Source organism: Curcuma longa, chromosome 21 (genome assembly GCF_044706935.1).
Source record: "Curcuma longa cultivar G26 ecotype Majalengka, Jawa Barat chromosome 21, ITB_CL_G26_1.1, whole genome shotgun sequence".
Lineage (NCBI taxonomy): Eukaryota > Viridiplantae > Streptophyta > Magnoliopsida > Zingiberales > Zingiberaceae > Curcuma > Curcuma longa.
The window spans coordinates 1,527,950-1,549,486 of NC_133881.1; the positions used below are offsets into that span (position 1 = coordinate 1,527,950).

Consider the following 21,537-nt stretch of genomic DNA (forward strand, 5'->3'; position numbering starts at 1 on the left):
GCCGTGTTTCGGCCGGAATTCCGGCCGGATTCCGGTCCAATTCGGCCGAAATTCGATGCCGGGATGTGCGCCGTCGAGTTGCAGTTCCAACGGATCCGGTCCGGCCGCCGGCGGTGGTCGGACGGCGATGAACGGGCGGCGGAAGCGCGCGAACGTCGGAGGAGTCGCGCACGGGGCGCGTAAGAACCCGTCGCTCATGATAGCAAATCTATATATATATATATATATATATATATATTAGTTGTAATAATTAAATTTTATATAAATCAAATTATCATAATTTATTCATGAAATCATCATGAAGAGAGTTCACTTATAATATTTAAATTTATTTATTACATATGTTTTTTTTTATAATTAAAGGAATATAAAATTTGTTCGTCGAGTCCGGTTCATTTACAGTCAGAGAATTACGACACAGCGCGCAGATGCAGATACAGACCGCGCGGAAGGAAGCGTCGGTTTCAGCATCGTGCACGTTGAAGAATTCTGATATCTTGAAGATGAACTCAGAGAACATCTCTATACAGAACTTTCGACAACGTCCGAAGACTTATGAACAGTACGAGCATGCATGTGGACCTCGTGAGCAACTTGTGACCACCTCTCACCATTAATGTCCTAATCTAGCTCAACCAATCTCATGCACGCCGGACTGTTTCTCATCAATTAATTTCCACCTCTGTATCAAGATACTATACTCTTTTTAAACTCGATCCGGCCGGCATCGCCAAGCTGTCGAAGAATATAATCTCGTCCCTGAATTCTCGCTCTGTCTCAGGAACAGATCGAGCTAGCTAGTCAGTCTGCCATGGAGGATCACATAGTGAAGTGGGTGACATCAGGAGTGCTCTTCTGGTCGGCCACCTTCTTCCTCATTCGAAGGAGCCTGTTCCGGCGCCGCTCTTTCGACTTCTGCAACCGCGTCGTCTCCGCCATCCACGCCGTGGTCGCCGTTTCCTTCGCCGCCTTCTCCGTGCAGGACTGGAGTTGCCCCCTCTGTCCCTTGGCCTCGACGTCTTCTCCTCTGCAGGTACGTAACCTCATCTTTTCAATTCATAACTTCTACCAGATGAACACAAATTAACTCTCTCTCCAGATGAAAGCCTTGGCCGTGACGCTATCGTATCTGATTTATGATCTTGCATGCTGCCTGTTCGACCGAAATCCCAAGATGGACAACTCCATCCATCACGTAGTTAGCATCGTCGGAATCGGAGCAGGTCTTGCCTACGAAATGGTTTGTACTTCGAGCTTTTGAGTCGACGCCATGAATTGTAGATAAGCTTGGCTTCTTAATCTACAGTGTGGCTCAGAAATGGTGGCATCGATTTGGATCACAGAGATCTCTAGCCCTTTTCTCCACATGAGGGAGCTTCTCAAAGAGCTTGGTTACAGGGACACCAACCTAAATTTCACAGTCGATGTATATATAAAATCAACGCCTCGATTTCTCTTCTCCTCAGAGAAAGCTTAAAAGAAAAATTGTACTCGATTTGATGGATTCATGGCGATGCAGGTTTTGTTCGCTGCTATTTTCTCCCTGGCCAGGATGGTCGGAGGCCCATATCTGACATATGTGACGCTGAAAGCAGACAACCCGCTCCTGATTAAGGTGCAACTGAAAGCTTCATCGACTCAATATAGATGAATCGACTTGTTCTGTCTGCCATTTGTTTGAATTTTGATGACTTTATCTCCACGCTCTGTACTTTGTTCTGTTAGGCCATGGCGCTGGGTCTGCAGCTGGTCAGTGCCTTCTGGTTCTACAAGATCCTCAAGATGTTCAGATATAAGATAGCAAAGAGGAGGAAGAGGACGGTAGATATGACAGCCAAAGTCTCAGCTCGTTGAAGTTCATTGTTTTGGTAGTTCTGAATCAGCGAATGCTCTGTTGAATGATTGCGACGAAGAAGAAGATTGTGCTTTCCGAATTGAATTGAACGAACAATATAGAACATCAGAAATCCTTTTTTAAAGTCGTTCTCATTTTAGCTTTCAATTTATATCAAACTAAACATCGCCAAACCGGCAATGGCGTTCCAACAGCACCTGATAGCTAATAATTGTCGGTGTGCATTTACACCCAGACCAACGAACCGCTTCAGTCTTTTATTTCGCGAGACAGTTGGAATCACTGAACCGAGTGGTGGACGGTGGGCCCGGCCTCGCACTAAAGGCCGGCCCTTCGCATCGCATGTGAATCTCTCCGCTGCCGGCCCCACTGGAGATTCTGCATCGGGGCCCTCCGTCGTCGATAGCTCTCGTCCGTCGAAACGCAGTTCGACGGTCGATGACAACGGTCCACGTCGAGAGCATGCACGAACCGTTCGATCGAGGGCTCGTGGTACGAGTCGGAGAATCGTGTCTCGCCACGTGGCCACTCGTTGCCGTCGTTCGCGTTGAGATGGAGTGGACGTCGCCGGCGCGTGAGTGCTATAAAACCGTCTTCTCTCCTTCCGCTCCGTTTCTCGCTTCGCTTCCTCGAGATCTTTCGGCGTTCGGAGTGCGATTCGGTGGGTAGAACCCTAACTTTCGTATGTTTTGCTTTTGTATCTTTTCTGTTTGATATGTAGGATTTTTGTGGAGGAACCTTGGGATTGGGGATTAATCTTTGCTCAAGAATGCAGTTTGTTTTCGCCGGAGATCGAGGATTGAGGTGGAATCAGAGGTGTTTTTTTGGGATTCCGAGCTTGCAATGGCGGAAACTCCTTCTCGTCGGAGATTCGTTGTAGGCTACGCCCTCGCGCCCAAGAAGCAGCTGAGCTTCATCCAGCCCTCTCTCGTCGGCCTAGCGAGCGAGCGAGGCATCGATCTCGTCGCCATTGATACCTCGAGGCGCCTCGCCGATCAGGGCCCTTACGATTGTGTGCTCCACAAGTTCTATGGAGACGACTGGAAGGCACAGCTCGTGGATTTCGCCGCCCAGAACCCCGGCGTTCCCATCGTCGACCCTCCCCTCGCCATCCAGCGCCTTCACAATCGTATCTCCATGCTCCAGGTCGTCTCGGAGCTCGAGATCCACCAGGAGAGGGAGACGTTTGGGATCCCCAGCCAGGTGGTGATTTATGACTCGAGTGCCCTCTCCAACTTCGGTGTCGTCGGCGCCCTACGGTTCCCTGTGATCGCGAAGCCCCTAGTCGCCGATGGCAGCGCCAAGTCCCATAAAATGTCCCTGGTTTTCCACCGGGAAGCCTTGCTCAAGCTAAAACCTCCCCTCGTGCTGCAGGAATTTGTGAACCACGGCGAGGTCATCTTCAAGGTTTATGTGGTGGGGGACTACGTACAGTGCGTGAAGAGGAAGTCTCTCCCAGATGTATCTGAAGAGAAACTGGAGCGCTCCATGGGGTCTGTCACCTTCTCACAAGTGTCCAACATTACCATGCACAACCCGACAGATGCCGAATATTACAAACACCTGGATGAGGTAGAGGTGCCTCCATTGAGCTTTCTCACGAAGATAGCGAGGGGTTTGAGCCGGGCTACAGGATTGCGACTTTTCAATTTTGACATGATCAGGGATGTGAGAGCTGGGAACCATTACCTTGTTATCGACATCAACTACTTTCCTGGGTATGCGAAAATGCCATCTTATGAAAAGGTTTTAACTGACTTCTTCTGGAACATTGTTCATGAAAAGAAAGAGCAATATACAACAACTTCAATTGTCTCCACTAATGAGTGCAAGCATTTGTCCGACAACCATAACAAGTTGGCAGAGGATGCAGGGGAAGTTGGATGAGGTTTCTGGTACTTTCTTTCTTTAAGAAGTCTAGTTTTTCTTCCCCCAAGAAGCTTACACTTCAAGCCAATGCAAATGATCAAAACAATATGAATATAGCCACACTACCGCAATGTCGTTTGGCTGAATAAGTAGGTTAGTAGATCATGGGTTTTTAACCTTTGGGTGTGTTTATTGGTTCTGACACTGATACATTGAGATTGTACATCCTTACATTTGTTACAGTTGTTGGTACATTTAGAACTGTAATAAGGTTGGTAGGGTTAAAAAAAAATTGATCGGTTCTGATTGCAACCAATCTGGTACACACGAAATTCACTTTTTTTCCTTTTATTTTTATCGTTGATCTAAATCATTCGGCTGAATAAGTAGGTTAGTAGATCATGGGTTTTTAACCTTTGGGTGTGTTTATTGGTTCTGACACTGATACATTGAGATTGTACATCCTTACATTTGCTACAGTTGTTGGTACATTTATAACTGTATTAAGGTTGGTGGGGTTAAAAAAATTGATCTGTTCTGATTGCAACCAATCTAGTACACACAAAATTCACTTTTTTTTCCTTTATTTATTTTTATCGTTGATCTAAATCATTCGGCTGATGTTTGTCTGTTGTGGTTCAATTAAGATAACACATGCACAAGATTATTATTATTAATATTATCTTGTTTTTGCACTTGCTTGCTTCTAAAATATCATCATTGTTAGAACTATACGTTAATCTAAACAGAGTGCCTTATGTCCTTATCTCATGCACATAGCCTTTATGAATGTTGTTATTGGTAGTTCTTCTATATGATGGAATTTTTGTTATCTTGATTTTCTCTTGATTGAATCTGCTTCATATTTTAGTCATCTATTTTAGTAGTTTTTGGAGATGTCCACGATTTATTGTTATATCAAATAGGTGAATTACAGTTTGTAGGATAAACAGTGAGACGTTAGTCTTAGGTGGATCTTTGTATTTTGTTTTAGGTGCTAAACTTGATTATACCTGAGATTAGGTTGATGGGTGCCTTGGTATGTGTCACTAACTTGGAATGAAAACTTGCATAGGGAAACCACTATTACGTATTGTTAATTACATGATTTATATGAAAACACATTATTTTATTCTAGTTCAATATTTCTCCTTCCTGTCTTGCACATTCTCTTGGAATTTCTGGAATTGTTGTCAGTGTAAACCCTTCATAGGTCTGACTCTCCAAGTCGTCAATGTTGAAGCATATCTTAGAACATGCAAAGAGCGGCTAGATTGGCAATATTTTCATGGCCTGCTTGATGATTGATAAATAAATGAGTAGGAGGTAGAGAAGATTTTGCTTCTAGTGGAAAAACATGCGTCCCTCAGCTAATTTACTTTGTTAGGTAGCTGACTTATTGGTGGAGTTATCGGTGATGTGAAGTACAATTGATGCTATAAGGTGATCAATTTGAGTAATTTGGGTGGCAAGTATGTAAGAATGGCATGGAAGGCACCTATACAAGACATTTTACCATCCACGAATAACAATTAGGATATTTTAATGGGTTTTATTGGCAGTCTTCAAAATGACAAGATGATGAATCTTAGGTAGGGGATCCTATGCAGAGTTGGGAATGTTTCAATTGTCATCTGGTATGAGTATTTGACATTAGTATGGATTTGAGTGTACAAGATATTTGTTTCTAAACTTTTTTTGCTCATGATCAACAAAGGTGTTGGGTATTCAACTTGGAGTGTTCGTGTCAGACATGGGCATGAAAGAGAATGGATGATAAACCAAAGTACCAAAGTCTGCCTGTAGCACTTATCGAGCTAAGCCATCGGCATGCAAGAATAAGTGGTATTGTTGTTTGAGCAGAAAAAGGATGATGAAAGAACAAATGGATGAATTGCTAAAACCAACAAGCTGAGGTTACCTCTAATTCCTCAGGCTTCTCCAAGCTCAAGAAATCAACAGGAATGAAGAATTATGAATCATTGATAAAGAAACCAATTCATTATGATGGACAACAATCGGTCCTGAGGTCACCTCTAATTCCTCAGGCTTCTCCAAGCTCAAGAAGTCAACAGGTACGATGAATTATGAGTCATTGATAGAGAAACCAAGTCTAACAATCGGTCCTGTTTTGTTGATTATAGTTTACTAACAAAACAATACAATCTAGGATAAGATTTGAATGATGATTGGTTTATTAAGTTGTGGTTGTTAAACCATAGAAAGTTTGATTCTTCCAGTGGATGTAATGTGTTCATCGGATGAAGTTTCAGCCATATATATTTTCACTCGCTTTTACATAGCATTTTGATAGAAAATAAAGTTCTGGGTTATATTTTTCCAATCAATAGTTTAGCTTAGTCCAAAGCTGAAGAATATAAGTTGAGATCCTAGGATCTTTGTTTTACTATTTTCTCAAGGAATTCAGAATGAGCTAGTATTTATTTGTTCATTGAGCATTTGAGATTTTGCAGTCCAATCATAAAAGTGAACTGATCCTTGTTACTGTCGTTTAATCATACTTTAAAAACTTGCTAGAAGTCCTGCGTTAGTTGTATTCCAAAGTCGTCAAGCTTTCATTCCATTATCCGAAAGAACAATGCAAACTAGTAAGGTCAAGTTACATGGATCTATGGAACAGGGTAAGGATAAAAGGACCTCGATATTCATTTTGTATCTTTTGTATGGCTTGCCTTTTTTTGTGATGGTTCTTTGATTCAAGCATTAAAACTGTGTATTACACTATCAGTATTATGAGGTTTTTGTGGTTCAAAAACCAAAGTTGCATGCAATGCTAGTCCTCTCTATTTGTATGCCTTTACCTTCCTTCTTGTAATTAATGAATGAAATCGCTTATTCTGAGCATCTGGAGGCTGTTCCGAAGTTTTCTTTTACAATTATTTACAAGGGCATAAGTGAAGCATGTTCTCTCCAACACTTGAGGTTTCTAATCAAAGTCGAAGGATTTAACATTTTCAAAATTGGACGCCTTCAAATCTCAGGACCGGTAAAGAATTCATCATCTGTTCAAATTACTAGAACAATTCAGTTACTCATTTGCATTTTCAAATTTATTTGATAGGCGAACTATTAGGAAGGTGGTCCATCTACTAAATTAGTTGGGCTGTTTTGTAAAATGGAAAATAAATATTTGGATAATTTAGAATACAGAGGTAAATAATTCTCAATTCCAAAATCTATTTGCTAAAAAAAATAATTTCTATCAACTAAAAAATGTGATTATTCAATGTAAAATGCACCTTTTAGGGCGTAAATAGAACTAAAATCAATTGACTTGTTACTCAAGAAAGCAGTCTGACCCACAAGCCCATGCCGTGATAAACCCTAGACCAAGAAGCCGCCAAGTCGCCAACGTAAACCCTGTCAGGCGTCTTCCTCTTCCGGCCCGCATTTCGTCTGCCTGGTCCGAACGACCATAAATTTCGGCGGCTCTTCTCGCCTTCCATCCTTCGCCCTCCGCCGCCTCGCTTCGGTCCTCGCCTTCACATGGCGGGTTTTCGGTCGGCAATGTTGGCCTCCGCCGTCGCTTCGGCAGCCCTCGCGGCGGAGCATGCCTACGCTGACGGAGGCTCCTTCAGGTTCCCTCCGTTCTCCAATCCATCTCCGCCTGCACCTCCAGCTTCCGACTCTGCTCGACCTGGTCCGCCGCCTCCGCATCCGGCTGAGGCCCCGCCGAAGGAGGAGCCTCGTGTTCGTAACGACAACCCTCGCACTTCTGCCGCGGGTTTCGATCCGGAGGCACTGGAGCGGGGTGCCAAGGCCCTGCGGGAGATCAGTAGTTCGTCGCAGGCTAAAAAGGTGTGCAGGGATCACATTCGGAGTTTCTTTTTCAAAATTTTGAAAGATGTTACTTTACTCTTTTTTTTTTTTGCCTTCCGGCGCGTTAGGTGTTTGAGTTATTGAAGAAACAAGAAGAGACAAGGCAAGAAGAGTTGGCGGCAAAGAAGTCAGAGTTTCAGGCCCTGCAAGCTCAGCATGAAACTGTAAGATTCCAATTTGGGAATGTCTCAAAATTTTGTCAATCCTGATTGCTTAGTTGGAGCTGCATCACATAGATGCTTGCTCCTCCCCGGCTAGAATACTTCATATATCTTAACTGGTTAGTCCTTCTTAGTAATCTACGTTGGTCCTCGTAAGGAAAGACTATTTGTGCTGATTGACGTTCTGTTTGGTAAAGTTCTCATCTTTGTCTGACTACAATTGTTTCTAGACCCTGTGGTGTCTTAAAAAAAAAAACAGCCCACTGCACGCTCCTGCCAATGTGGAGTCGTGAGGAAAGATTTTTTATATGCAGCTTTAGGACACACGACAACAACTTTACCATTGTACCAATGCTCCCTTTCCCTGTGGCATCTTTTCAAATTTGCTTTATTTCTACAACACATTCTTCTCATCATTTCTGGATTTGCTGTCAACCTCACGTACAAGAAAACATGTGAGAAGATAATTGATTGCCAATGCGTATCATTAGTTGCCATAAGGTAAATACCTTGCCGGCTAACTATGAGGTGTCAGGGGACATGTAATTTGGAACTCTTATGCTAATATTAACTTGGGTTTGAGCAGCTTTAGGCAATGATTTCCACATCATATTAGAACTTTTTCTTGGTATGCTCTCTACAATGGAGGTCCTTCCTGATCTGTTGTGTACGGAATGCTCCAAATAGCTTAGGAGGAATAACTAGAACACTAGTTGATCACCTTCTGAGATCATGCTGTTTGCCTCACATAATATTTGTTTTATTAACATGTTGCACATCTCAAAATTCTCTTGTTCTAATAGATGAAATGGGTTGTCATACAAACTTCATGTTTCAACCTTAATTGAGATTAGCATATTGAAGTTTGCTTTATTTGTAGCTGATATCACATCTTGCTTTATTTGTTCACCTCACACTATTTGTTTGATTATCATCTCACAGATCTTGAAATTGTCATGTTTTGATATGGGTTGTACATACTTCATGCCTCAACTTCTATTCAATAAGATTAGCATATTTGATTTTTCTTTAATTGTTGCTGATGTCACCGTCTTGCAGGACAGGCAAAGGGTAATCTATGAGGAACAGAAAAAATTAGTCCAACAACAGGCCCAAACTAAGGCTCAAATGGCTCGATATGAGGATGAATTAACAAGAAAGAGAATGCAGGTAAACTGAGTAATGTTTTTATTCAAATTTCCTTGTGTTAATTCTGTTTTGTTTTCTTATGCAGGCAGAGCATGAGAGTCAAAGAGCAAGAAATCAAGAGCTTGTGAAATTGCAAGAAGAATCATCAATTAGACAAGAACAGATTCGTCGCGCCACAGAGGAACAAATTCAAGCACAGCGTAGACAGACAGAGCGAGAAAAGGCAGAGATTGAACGTGAAACTATCAGAGTGAAAGCATTGGCAGAAGCTGAAGGAAGAGCACATGAAGCAAAACTAGCTGAAGAAGTAAACAGAAGAATGCTGATAGAACGGGCAAATGCTGAGAGAGAGAAGTGGATATCAGCAATTAATACGACCTTTGACCATATTGGAGGTACAAACTAATGCTTTCGAAGTGCTAAAGGATCCAGTATCCTTTTTTATTCAGTTTATTTACTGTATATATGTCATAAGGCCTTCTGTGCAACGGCTCCTAATTTATGATGCCAAGGTCATTGTCTCAGATTCCTGGATAAGTCATGCAGTAAAGTGTTCAATATTGATGCTTTTTGATACCAGATCATTCTCTATTATATATACTTGTATTAGCCTGTTATTTTAATTTAATGAGATACTGTGCTCACATGAGTGTTATGTTATTTGGACATAGAGGTTTCCAAAGAATCTGGCTTGACTGGATACAAAGATTAAGAGTTGAGTTTCGTGTCAACATTTTTTGAACATTCAGTTCAGGCTCTGAGGTCAGTCATTATGTATTACCCAACTAGATTTTAGTTGTAAAAGAATTACATAGATGTTTAAGTATAAAAATATTTTAGAACTTTCCAAAAGAAGACCTTTGACAAGCTTAATTCTTCTTGATTTTGAGTTGAGTTGGCCCTATGCTCATTTAATATCTTGGAAACCCAGCTGACTTGAAGCTGATCAGGTTGATTTTACCACCTGACCTGAAAGATTCTAATCAGGGTTTGGTTTTTGCTAAAATCCAACCTCGATAGTTTACAAACCTAATTAGAGCCACCAAATTTGACTCATGCTAGCAAACCTAATTAGGCTTTCTATAATTACTGCTTCCTTGCCAAATTTGTTGTAATCATGTACGTGGGTGAGTTGATTACTTGATGATTATACTCATGGTTGATTTTTGATTTGGCATGATTGCATCCACAATGCTTTAAATACTGCTTCCAATATCTGATGCGGCTATGATAATTAAAACATATGAGAAAAGGCACATCAATGTAATTCTCTTTATGCTTATCTAATTGTTATGCAACGTCCATGCCTTGGACTACAAAATTCTTCATAGTGTTCCCATTTTAAAAATCAATTTCTTCATATCATTACCTTTTTAACAACTTAAAGGAAAGCATCATGCTATTCTTATATATTTCGAATTTTTTGTTTTTCATTCATTTGGTTGTTCTTGATGTTCTCTTCCACTTTTGCAATCTTTTGATTTCTATAACTATCACGAACTATGAACTTTAGTACTGCGGAGAGAATTTTATATTCTGGCAATTTTATTTTTTTTTGGTATAATGAAATGTTCAATTCTCAACATTTTTCTGCGTTTGCTTTATCTCCTTGGCCAGAAACTGACTGGAATGCGAGCTTGTGAAGCTGAACATGCTGCCAGATTTTATAATATTATAAGATCTTCTAATGACAATTTACAGCTGTAATATTTTGCATTCAGATGTCTTTTGATGATCACACTGTTTAATGTCTCTTTAAAAATGTTGATGATGGATGTGGACCAGAGCTTCTAAAACAAAAGTTATCACTAATAGCTGCACCATTATTAAATCCTGATGGAGATTACATCAGTGGTAGTATGAATTCAATTAGTTATTCCTTTGCTGAGAGCAGTATTTAAGCACACAACATCAGCACCAACAATCTGTGTTTGTCCTAGCTATTTGGATATGAATGTATTGATGTTTTAAATTATTTTTGATTATGTTAACAAGAGGCTTTTAGATCTCACTTCCAACATGACAACACTAATCCACTCAATGAATCTGAATAAGAATCAATTAGGTGTCTTTAAAATTGTCCATATCATATTTAATCTATTTTATAATCCATTTTGGCCACGCTAACATTTTCTCCACCTCATTTTTTAATTGCCTTGCACAATTCTCAGAGAACAACATTTAATTTAGAATTGTGATAGAGAAATTTCCTTCATGTCTGATATATCTTCTTTAAACTATAATTTAAGGTATTCTATTAGAGTTATGCTTGACAAGGTGATTTCCTGTCTTTTCTCTTTCATGTGTTCAATTTCTAAATATATCAGATGGCATTTTCAATGCATCTCAGCTTTGTTTTTTTAACTTCTACTTACATATCCAATCATAATTAAACTCTACATTCAAATTCAATTCTGTTTAGGTGGCTTAAGAGCGATACTCACCGACCAGAACAAGTTGATTGTAGCTGTTGGAGGTGTAACTGCTCTAGCTGCGGGGGTTTACACTACAAGGTAAATGAATGGTTAAATGGAAGATCTATCCTATGTGCTTGAAAAGTTTATTGAGAAACTGAATGCAAATGGGTGCATTTTTTTTTCTAGCCAGTAGATCCAACTGTATTCAAAATGTTCGATGCAGCTTTCTTTCAAACTAGATTTGTGGTAGTGCTTGCCAGACTCTGTAAGAGTGCATTTACGTCTAGTGTCAATCATATCTGTCAAATAGATTATTAGCTTGTGTAGCAGACAATAAACTAATACTATATAGTTATAAGGGGTATTCTTGGACAAATTGGCTTCTTAAATTTATAAACTTGAAAGAGTTTTTGGTCGTTAATTTAAGTTGTCAGGATTTAATAGCAAAACTCTGTTCAAAACAGTATCAAAGGAATTTTGAGCGCTAGCAACGCATTACGTTGATGATGTGAATTCTCAGTATTGTCTTTGTGGTGATAGTTTTTTTATGAAGAGGGTAAAACACTAAAGAACCAAAGAACACTGAGATATTACAGTGATGATAAAATTTATAGTTAATGGCTTAATGGGGATGGGAAGGAGAGTGTTTGTAAGTCTCATCTGACAATTCTGGGTTACCATTGTGCATATTGCAAAACATGCACAAAAAGTCAAAACAATCTCAGAAAAACTAACTGAAAGTTCCAGCAGTAAAATTTTTGTCCAATCAAACTTAAGTTAGTTAATATTCTTCAACTTGAATCTTTCCTGTAATAAGCTCCCACATGTCTGATTTTGTGTTTGGTTGTGAAACTTGGTTCTTGCAATGCTTTTAAGATTGCTACTTAACTGCAGTAATTGGACCTCTTTGCTTGTTGTAATTGAGTGTTTATATTGTATGCCCTAATTAATTGTCAGAGAAGGTGCAAGAGTTGTCTGGGGATATGTTGACCGAATCTTGGGTCAACCATCACTAATCAGAGAGTCATCCCGAGGAAAATACCCCTGGTCTGGTTTTTTCTCTCGTGTTGTTAGCTCTGCATCAAACAAATTAAAAGGGAAAGATTCAACAAAGAAGGGAAATGGTTTAGGTGATGTAATTCTCCATCCATCCCTCCAAAAAAGAATTGAACAGCTTGCCAATGCAACTGCAAACACAAAGATTCATCAGGCTCCATTTCGTAACATGCTCTTTTATGGTCCCCCTGGTACAGGAAAGACTATGGCCGCACGAGAATTATCTCAAAAATCTGTATGTTGCTTTATGATTTTCCATTTTCAAAAATACTTGTAAAGTCAGTCATACTCACATGGTGCTTGACTTTTCTCCAGGGCCTAGATTATGCATTGATGACTGGTGGTGATGTTGCACCATTGGGATCACAAGCTGTGACTAAAATACATCAATTGTTTGATTGGGCCAAGAAATCCAAAAGAGGTTTGCTTCTTTTCATCGATGAGGCGGATGCATTCTTGTGTGAGTAAGTCATCTTTCTCTCTATATTGTACTTTATGAAACTGTAATGTGGAATTTGTCAGTAAAACAAATTTTTAGCTGAGGCACATTGCAACTATTTGCATTGGGTTGCCTTTTGTGTCTTAGAATCCCAATACATGCTAACTATACGATCATCTAGGCTCCTGCATTCAGTAAAATTCCACTTTGTTACTTACACAATAATCTCCAAGTCCATATATCAATTTTAGGTTGCTGCTGTCTTCTCTGTTGGAGTGGTTCTTGTTTGTATTATTCTCTATTAGAGTAGTTCTTGTTTATATTATATTAGCATCCAGCTTTACATATAACAGTTCTATTTTTATTCATAGTAGAGTTGTTCTTTATGATAGCTTTTCTAGTTAATAACGTTGCCTGCATGTTGCTTTCCCTTTTACATAGGCAGTCTCGGTCTATTTGTTTAGAAATATAAAAGAAAACTTGAAATGAGCCCTTGCATTTTTCAGGCGCAATAAGACCTACATGAGTGAAGCCCAAAGGAGTGCTCTTAATGCTCTCCTTTTCCGCACTGGGGACCAATCAAAGGACATTGTGCTCGTCCTTGCCACCAACCGACCTGGTGATCTCGACTCTGCTGTCGCCGATCGCATTGATGAGGTACTCGAATTCCCATTGCCCGGGGAAGAAGAGCGATGCAAATTGCTCAAGTTGTATCTGGACAAATATATTGCCAAGGCTGGGCAGAGCAAGTCTGGTTGGTTTAGTTTATTCCGGCCACAACAGGAGAAAATAGTCATCAAAGGCATATCAGATGAGGTGCTTAGAGAAGCTGCCGCTAAGACTGAAGGATTTTCTGGTAGGGAAATTGCCAAGCTGATGGCTAGTGTTCAGGCCGCTGTCTATGGAAGCAAAGAGTGTGAATTGAATTCTGAGTTGTTTCGGGAGGTTGTGGATTATAAAGTTGCAGAACATCAGCAGAGGAGAAAACTTGCTGGCTCCGAGTCCCCTGGGAAAAGCATCTAATGCTTTAGGTGACTTTCTGACTGTATCTTGTATTTCTCTGCTATTTTTCATAATTTTTTTTAATAGATGCTGAGGCGTTGCTCTATCCTCGATACTGCTATTCATCATAATGTAGTTTACCTGTGGGGATTTTAGTGAGATTTTTGGCTGCAGAAATGTCAGGCTAGTTCTGAGTTCTGCTGATAAAATTTGTTACCTTTTTCAAGGGCACGTTTAATTCAATGCTAAGGATCTGTTCCGATAGATAAGAGAACAGGAGAATGTATCCGTCAGTTAACATATGCCATAATATTTTACTCTTTTGCAAAAAAATTGAAGTCGTCTCTTAGGGTTTTATAGGGTTTTATACGGTCGGTTTTATGATCATTTATTAGGAAATAAATTAAAAAATTATAATTGATCAGGACACAGGAAGGTATTATTTAACTTCGTTAGGATTTGAATCTTTATCCTCTTTTGTACTCAGTTATGTCCTGGAGTCACAATGTTTTACCCTTGCAGCCACAGATAGGCGAGATGGCACTTCTCTACGAGTGAGCGAGCGAGCGAGACCATGGCGGTCGGAATGGGGCTCTGCCTCCTTCTCTTGGTCGCCATGGCTGCTGCCAATATCCTCTCCCTTTATCATCTCTCCGCCATTCGAGGTCTCGCCACCGCCGCTACTTCCTCCACTCCCCCCCGGCGTCCCTGACCACCTCCTCCGCCAGCTTCATACCTTTCGCGCCACTATCTCCCGCCTCACCCGCCTTCGCTCCTCTTCCGCCTCCTTCCCCACCGTGCCTCCGCCTTAACTTCTCCTCTATGCTCGCATCGCCGCCATCGCCTCCGCATGCTCCGACCACCCCGACCTCCTCCACCGCTACATGAACTACACCCCCTACACTGCCTGCCCCCGCGACAACTCTCGCGCCCTCGCCGAGGCCCTTATCCTCCGCGGCTGTCACCCGCTCCCTCGTCGTCGCTGCTTCTCCCCCACCGCCGCGAATGCTCCAACCTCACTCCCTTCCGACGCCTTCGCCCCCCTTCCCGACGCCGCCGTCCTCTGGCCTTCCTCCGCTTCCTGCCGCTCCTTTTCCTGCCTCCCCGCCTCCCTCGGCTTCGACCCCAAGGTCGAATCGATCCTTTTCCTCTCCGCCCGCTCCGTCCTCGATATTCCCCTCACCCAGCTACTCAACCTCGCCAGATCCTCCGGCGCTGCCCCGATCCGCCTCGGCCTCGACGTCGGACGCGGCGCAACTCCGGCGGCTGGCCAATGCCGTTGCTGACCATCACGCTGGATGTAGGGGCGCCCTACAGCGAGGCGGCCGCGCTCCGGGCGGTGATTCCGATGCACGCGCCTCTGCAGCAGCGGTTCCCCGTCCAGGACGGGGTTCTGGATCTGGTGCGCACGGGCCACGCCGTGAACCGGTGGATCCCGGTGCCGGCCTTGGAGTTCCTGCTGTACGACGCCGACCGGGTGCTTCGCGCCGGCGGTCTGCTGTGGGTGGACCACTTCTTCTGCCGAGGCGGCGACCTGGACGCCGTGTACGCCCCCATCATCAGGCTACCGCCGTATCAAGTGGGCCGTGGCCGACAAGACGGACACCCGCAGCCTCAAGAACGGGGAGGTGTAACTCACCGCCGTCCTCCAAAAGCCATTGCCATCGCCGACTTCCTCTTTCTCTGGAATCAAGGCTTCTTCCAACTAGGTGAGCGACGAATTCTCTTGTTCTTTTTCTTGATCATAGTAAAGTAGCATCGATCTAAATCACAACCACCATCATCCATGAAAAGAAAATGGAGATCTGGGTCTGTGGAAGAAAAGAGGGGGTGGTAGTTCGACGTAGAACACCAGAGGAATCACAGTGATCTACCTCTGCGCTGCGCAGCCAACGCGGAACGATATTACCAGGCGGTGATGGTACCGCTTCATAATTGAATTCATCGAAGCAAGCACCCACACTTATTCCTTTTTTTTATGGTCGGGTTTAATTAATCGGAATTGGTTGACTAGTTTAATCATCAATGACTTGGGATTTTGACTAATCGGGTAATATAATCGAATGGATAATTTAATCACGACATGCAAGAATCTTATACTGATAATTGATTGTCTAATTAGTAATTATCTCTACATTATGAGGCTTGTATTTTTCATAATCTTCCATCAGCTCAACTTTTGCTCCTTCAGCGCCAATTGTAATCGAAGATGAGCAACTTTTTTTTTAATAAAAGATTATAAATGAGATTGTCAACGTTTATTGAAAAATTATGAGAAATGATTAACATGAAAAATCATGAATGGAAAATGACATTTACATTGACAGGGGTCCCATTGCATGTAGGTGTGAGTGTCATGGTTCATACATATTGGATTTTTCATATTAAATATCATTTCTCAAAAATTATACAGGGAAGGAACCGGGTCAACGCTTCATGCTCCACCATGAATGGCAGAGAAGGTGAGGTAAAATCAAATTTGGGCTGTGTACAGCACTCGCAAAAGAAAATTATGCGAGATGTAAATTAAATAAAAATTTAAATAGAGCCCAAGTTATTAGTGGCATAAGATTGAACTCATGCATGACTTATTAAGGAATCATAATTCATAAGTAATCTATTCCTTGTTTTGATATATTCTTAAGAGTTCTAGACATTTGCAAAACATATTTAGTACTTGCATATGTTGTTTTTAATAATTCAGTAAATTTTGACCTTGGCCTCACTTAATTTGGAAGGCGGGTGGTGGAATTTATCATTCGGATAACATTTAAAATGTTGTTTTTCATTTAATAATTAATGATTTTTCATATATAGCAGAATGTTAATGCTTTTGCATTGGGTAAATTAAGAAATTATAGTTACAATTATCATTAAAGGAAAAATATTATTTCAATTTCATCGAAATTCGATTCTTATACTCTAACAAATTTATTTTATAGTAATCAATTTAATTATGCTCGAGCACTGTGAGAAAATGTATTATCTGTACTATACCAAGGGCATGTTTTCATAATTATTTACAGAGTTAATGATATAATATTTAAGTTAAATGATCATTTTTTTTTAAAAAAAAAATAGAGAACCAACGAGCGCGCTTTTTTCGTCCCATTTTCGATCTGGGAACCGCTGTTTTGTGTTTGGCGCGAAGTATGTCCCATCTCGCTGTCCAATTACAACCGCATTTTCCCTTCCTCGCTGTCCACGCCGCGACAGCGGTCGTGGAAATTGTTGTTCAGTTTTTTCGGATTAAATTTCAACTTGCGTCCCGACAAGTGCGCTTTACCTCAACCTCGCTTTCTCGCCTTGTCCTCTTCAGCCCTTTTACCTCCTCGCCCTGTCTCTTTCTCTCTCTTCCATCGGTCCGGCGACGCACGCGGATCCGCTTTCCGGGGACGCCGCCAGACTCTGGTCTGCCGTCGCCACGTCGTAGGCGTCGCTCCTGTCGTGCTGTCTGCTTCCGCGGTCGCTGGTTGTCTCGCGGGTCTAGCACTTGGACGCCGATCTGCTCTCCAGGGTTTGATCTATGATCTCCTTGTTACACTTTTTTTACTTATGGAAGTGCTTTGATCCTCGGGTGTAACCCTCTTTTGGACCTTCAACCTGCTGTTCGTTTGATTCCCCTTTCCCCATTGTTCTCGTGCTTAGCGGTTTCATTTTGTGGAGTTGGGTTGCTGGGTAGGTTCCTCTGTTGCAAAGAAGAGAATTGATATCGAGCTTAGCTGCTATTGTTTCGTGATCTTATCAAATCTAGTACACTTTTGGTGAAAACAGCTTTTTGCGGTGCTTGCTTGTGAAACATGGAAGGACCATATTCATGAACTTGCAAAATTCCGAATAAGGAATTTTTTTCCCTGAAATATTACTTTGTTCTTTCGGATGTCTGTTTAGCAGCAAAAAGAAAATCACTGGAGGAAAATGTCAATATTTTCTTGGAGAAAATTTGTGTTAGTATCTAGCATAAGGGTATTGTTCAAATATTTGACTTTTTTTATTTGTTGAACTGGCATAAGGAGGTTGTTAACCATAACGCCTCTTTTATTATTAGTTATTGTGTCAAAAACTGCTCATAAAATCTCTCAAATTTGTCTCTTCAGGCAGGCCTGTAATCAATGGATAAACATTTTCTTTATTTGGAACTATTTGTGGGAACTCACAGGGCTTTGAAATCGTCCCTTTTACTCGGAGGCAGACACAACTGACTTGTTGATTGTTGAAACTTCTATTGACAGCAATGTTTACATTCCATAAATTGATCTAAACTTTCTGAGAAATTGCTAATGCGCAACTTGTCTCATTGCTCCATTGCAATAGATCACTTTTTACTTGCTTGGTTTGTCTTTTTTGCCATTTGGACTAGTTGCTTATATATTAGTGCTATTTTCGCTTTGTTATGATAAAGATATCATATTGCCACCATTCATCATATTAATTTGCAATTTTGTTGCTTCACCATGTTTATGATTCATATTGATGTTTAGAACTTGCTACGAGTTGCATGAATGTGAGTCTTCTAATATTCTTATGAGATGACACATTTCAGACCACTGAATCTAGGTATTTGGGAGGGAACACCTCATACACTTCTGAAAGGGTCCAAGCACTACAGAAAGTTGAGGTGTGACTAGAGAGGCAAGGACACTGTCATCAACAATTCCCCCCGCTCACTGGCATCAGTTTATGACTGATATAAAGTGGAGAGGAAAAGAGTATTTAGTAATTTAGAATAACATCACATTTAGCATAATAATAGATCTGTCAATGAATAGTCAGGGTGAGATTCATATTATTTATTCTAACAGAACAATTTTTTTAATCCAAATTTGCATACTTGAGTCAATTAGGACTTTTATGGTTGTGCCGCTTAGAAACCAACTTTTTTTATTTTACTAATCTAGAAATGTACCTTTTATCATCGTGCAGGCTAAATTAGGACAATCAACATGGGAACAAAACTTCAGCAAACTGTCATAGATTCATCCAAAGCTGAGATAGACACAAGAGCTCCTTTTGAATCCGTAAAAGCTGCTGTCAGCCTCTTTGGCGAGGTTGCATTTACATCAGATAAGTTGACAGTGAGAAAACCAAAACCTCCACCTATTGAGGTATATTTTCTACTCTTATTCTATTTAGACACTAATTTTATTCTAAATAGCATTTTAACATCTTGATCGATCAAGCCAAAGATTGTTCAAGATGATGAAGTGGTCACTGTGACTACGTAGTATATACCTAGTATATATTCAGGTTGCCCATCACTGTTTTTTCCCCTTTTGTTATGGAATCATTTCCAACTGGATATCTGAATTCTTCATAAGCTGCAGTATCTGCTAACTTTTGGCTTTAATCTGAAAAATGCTAGATCTCTTTAGTAACTAAATTCTGTATTCTATATGGAATTTCATCAAAAAAATTTCTGCAAATATTCTGGGTTGACCATTTTGATCATTTAACAGAGAGCTTTAGCTAAGGAGACCCAGCTTCACTTGGCTAAAAAAGAGCTTAACAAGTACAAGGAACAACTTAATAATGCTGAAACAACTAGAATCCAAGCACTTGCTGAGCTGGAGAGTGCTAAAATAACCGTTCAGGAACTAACCAAGAAACTCAATGAGATAAATGAATCAAAGGAATCAGCTCTAAAAGCAACTGAAGCTGCAAAAAGTCAAACCAAGAAACTTGAAGATGTGAGTTCTGTTGAGAATATTGGCAATGGTAGTGGATGGGAACAGGAATTTGACAATGCAAGAGAGCAGTATGCAGTTGCCATTACAGAGCTTGATGCAGCAAAGCAAGAGCTTCGAAGGATTAAGAAAGAATTTGATGCATCAATGGAGGCAAAGCTCAATGCCATTCAACAAGAAGCCGAGGCAAAGAAGTTATTTGATGCCAACAGTAACAAGGTTGCTGAGCTTTCCAAGGAGATTTCAGCTGCTCAGGAATCACTCATGCATGTGAAGCTTGCTACTGATCAAGCCCGACAAGATGAGTTAAAAATTCATAGTGAGAAAGATGCCACCCGACTATCCTACAAACAAGCTCTGGAAGAAGCTGAAAAGAAATTGGCATCTTTGAAAATAGAGTTTGACCCTGAGGTTAAAAAGAACCTTGAGACTAAACTGGTTGAGACTAATGCTGAGATTGAAGTTGTACGGAAGAAATTGGAAGATGCCCGGACTAAAGATTCGGAGTTTGTTACGACAATGACTTCCGATCTTGATGGCGCTAAAGAGACGCTTCAGAAACTTGCTGAAGATGAGAATTCACTAAGGACTTTAGTGGAGTCACTGAAGTGTGAGTTGGAAGCTGTCCAGAAAGAGCATGCAGAATTGAAAGAGAAAGATGCAGTAACTGAATCCGTTGTCAGTAACCTTCACCTCAAACTTCAGAAATGCAAAGCTGAGCTTGAGGCAGCAGTGATTGCAGAATCAAAAGCTACTTCAGCATCTGATGATCTAGTGTCTGCTCTACAGCAGCTATCATCTGAATCGCAGACTGCATTGCAGGACGCAGAAGAAATGAAGAAGAGTGCTGAAGAGCTAAAGGGTGAAGCGAAGGCAGCTCAAAGTGCCTTGGTTGAAGCAGAAGAGAAGTTGCAGGTTGCCTTGAAGGATGCTGAAGAAGCAAAAGGGGCAGAAACGAGAGCACTTGACCTCATCAAGGAGTTATCTGCAAAAACAAATGTTGCTCGAGCATCAACTTCTGAGTCTGGAGCTAACATAACGATCTCAAAAGAAGAATACGAGTCATTAACCCGGAAAGTAGATGAGTCCGAGAAACTGACAGAGATGAAAGTTGCTGCAGCATTAGCTCAGGTAGAGGCTGTGCATGCAAGTGAGAATGAAGCAATCAAGAAACTTGAGGCAGCTAGAAAGGAGATGGAGGACATGGAAACTGCCACAGAGGAGGCACTCAAGAGAGCAGAAATGGCTGAGGCTGCAAAGAAGGCTGTTGAAGGAGAGCTGAAGAAGTGGCGCGAGAAGGAACTGAAGAGAGCTGCCGAGACTGCCTCAAGGATACTGGCCGAGACACAAATGTCAGCAGAGCCATTGCCACCGAAACCTGTGGCTCACAGCGCCAAGACATCAGAGAAGACTGATGAAAACCGCAAGGTCTTGAAACCATCCTCTTCAAAAAAGTCACTCTTCCAAAACTTCAGTGGCATATTTCACAGGAAGAAGAGCCAGGTGGATGGTGGCTCACCATCCTATCTACCCGGCGAGAAACCCGTATAATCCTTGTACTACTACTACTACTACCTCCGCCTGTGCCTGTATGTATGATTTAGTAGTCTGTCTTTTAGACCTTCCGAGAGCATGTGCAAGGCTTGCGATCTGTATAGTGGTGAATGTTTTTCTCATGGGTCATGTTCAGTCTCTGTTGCTACAAGCTTATCACTGTTGAAGTTTTTCTCTGGCTACGACTCCGTTCCATGTTTAATGTAGTGATGCTATGCCAAAGCGATGGTTGGCGCCCTTTCTGGTGTTTCCTTCAAAAAGGGAGCAAGTTGTTTTACATCATGGCTGATGGATTTTGGATTGGCCTGATGTTGTTTTGCTGAAATTTGTAAATTGATTGTTAATTATTGTAGTGGGATTTATCGGTTTCAATTTCTTTATTTGCCATATAAATTTATCGCTTGAATTGATTATAAAAGCTTATTTTGTTTGTGCCTGAGGTGCTTAGGGAATAATGTCAAGGACCGAACTAGTCGATCGTTTTCAATTGGATCAATTTTTGACTTTCTTG

General features: G+C 41.2%; 4 protein-coding genes and 1 pseudogene across 5 annotated transcripts; all 5 read left to right on the forward strand.

The window, feature by feature from the left end:
• Positions 1-811: 811 nt before the first annotated feature.
• LOC141815668 (uncharacterized) lies at positions 812-1,854 on the forward strand. The gene is made up of 5 exons (XM_074703621.1): positions 812-1,033; positions 1,100-1,240; positions 1,307-1,426; positions 1,520-1,615; positions 1,726-1,854. Exons 1-5 carry the CDS (start codon positions 812-814, stop codon positions 1,852-1,854), a joined length of 708 nt encoding a protein of 235 aa, XP_074559722.1.
• An 841-nt stretch (positions 1,855-2,695) lies between these two features.
• LOC141815641 (inositol-tetrakisphosphate 1-kinase 1-like) lies at positions 2,696-3,916 on the forward strand. Its single transcript, XM_074703592.1, has one exon. The coding sequence runs from the start codon at positions 2,699-2,701 to the stop codon at positions 3,740-3,742; it is 1,044 nt and encodes a 347-aa protein (XP_074559693.1). The 5' UTR covers positions 2,696-2,698; the 3' UTR covers positions 3,743-3,916.
• Positions 3,917-7,231: 3,315 nt separating this feature from the next.
• Positions 7,232-13,936, forward strand: LOC141814739 (uncharacterized). Its single transcript, XM_074702689.1, has 8 exons — positions 7,232-7,543; positions 7,633-7,728; positions 8,785-8,895; positions 8,960-9,269; positions 11,297-11,387; positions 12,249-12,582; positions 12,663-12,811; positions 13,293-13,936. The coding sequence occupies exons 1-8, from the start codon at positions 7,232-7,234 to the stop codon at positions 13,807-13,809; spliced, it is 1,920 nt and encodes a 639-aa protein (XP_074558790.1). The 3' UTR covers positions 13,810-13,936.
• Positions 13,937-14,362: 426 nt separating this feature from the next.
• LOC141814504 (putative methyltransferase At1g29790) lies at positions 14,363-15,970 on the forward strand (annotated as a pseudogene).
• Positions 15,377-21,105, forward strand: LOC141814500 (WEB family protein At5g55860-like). 2 transcript variants are annotated; one of them, XM_074702458.1, is made up of 3 exons: positions 15,377-15,497; positions 18,712-18,893; positions 19,245-21,105. In XM_074702458.1, the coding sequence occupies exons 2-3, from the start codon at positions 18,732-18,734 to the stop codon at positions 21,021-21,023; spliced, it is 1,941 nt and encodes a 646-aa protein (XP_074558559.1). In that variant the 5' UTR covers positions 15,377-15,497; positions 18,712-18,731; the 3' UTR covers positions 21,024-21,105. The 2 variants fall into 2 exon arrangements, with proteins under 2 accessions (XP_074558559.1, XP_074558558.1); XM_074702457.1 differs by lacking the exon at positions 15,377-15,497 and adding an exon at positions 17,223-17,305.
• Positions 21,106-21,537: the final 432 nt, after the last annotated feature.

Coding starts and splice junctions, on each gene's coding strand:
- LOC141814739 (XM_074702689.1), top strand. CDS start 7,232: ATGGCGGGTTTTCGGTCGGCAATGTTGGCCTCCGCCGTCGCTTCGGCA. Junction 7,729..8,784: donor TGCAAGCTCAGCATGAAACT/GTAAGATTCCAA, acceptor ACCGTCTTGCAG/GACAGGCAAAGGGTAATCTA. Junction 11,388..12,248: donor GCGGGGGTTTACACTACAAG/GTAAATGAATGG, acceptor ATTAATTGTCAG/AGAAGGTGCAAGAGTTGTCT.
- LOC141815668 (XM_074703621.1), top strand. CDS start 812: ATGGAGGATCACATAGTGAAGTGGGTGACATCAGGAGTGCTCTTCTGG. Junction 1,034..1,099: donor CGACGTCTTCTCCTCTGCAG/GTACGTAACCTC, acceptor CTCTCTCTCCAG/ATGAAAGCCTTGGCCGTGAC. Junction 1,616..1,725: donor ACAACCCGCTCCTGATTAAG/GTGCAACTGAAA, acceptor TTGTTCTGTTAG/GCCATGGCGCTGGGTCTGCA.
- LOC141815641 (XM_074703592.1), top strand. CDS start 2,699: ATGGCGGAAACTCCTTCTCGTCGGAGATTCGTTGTAGGCTACGCCCTC.
- LOC141814500 (XM_074702458.1), top strand. CDS start 18,732: ATGGGAACAAAACTTCAGCAAACTGTCATAGATTCATCCAAAGCTGAG. Junction 18,894..19,244: donor CAAAACCTCCACCTATTGAG/GTATATTTTCTA, acceptor ATCATTTAACAG/AGAGCTTTAGCTAAGGAGAC.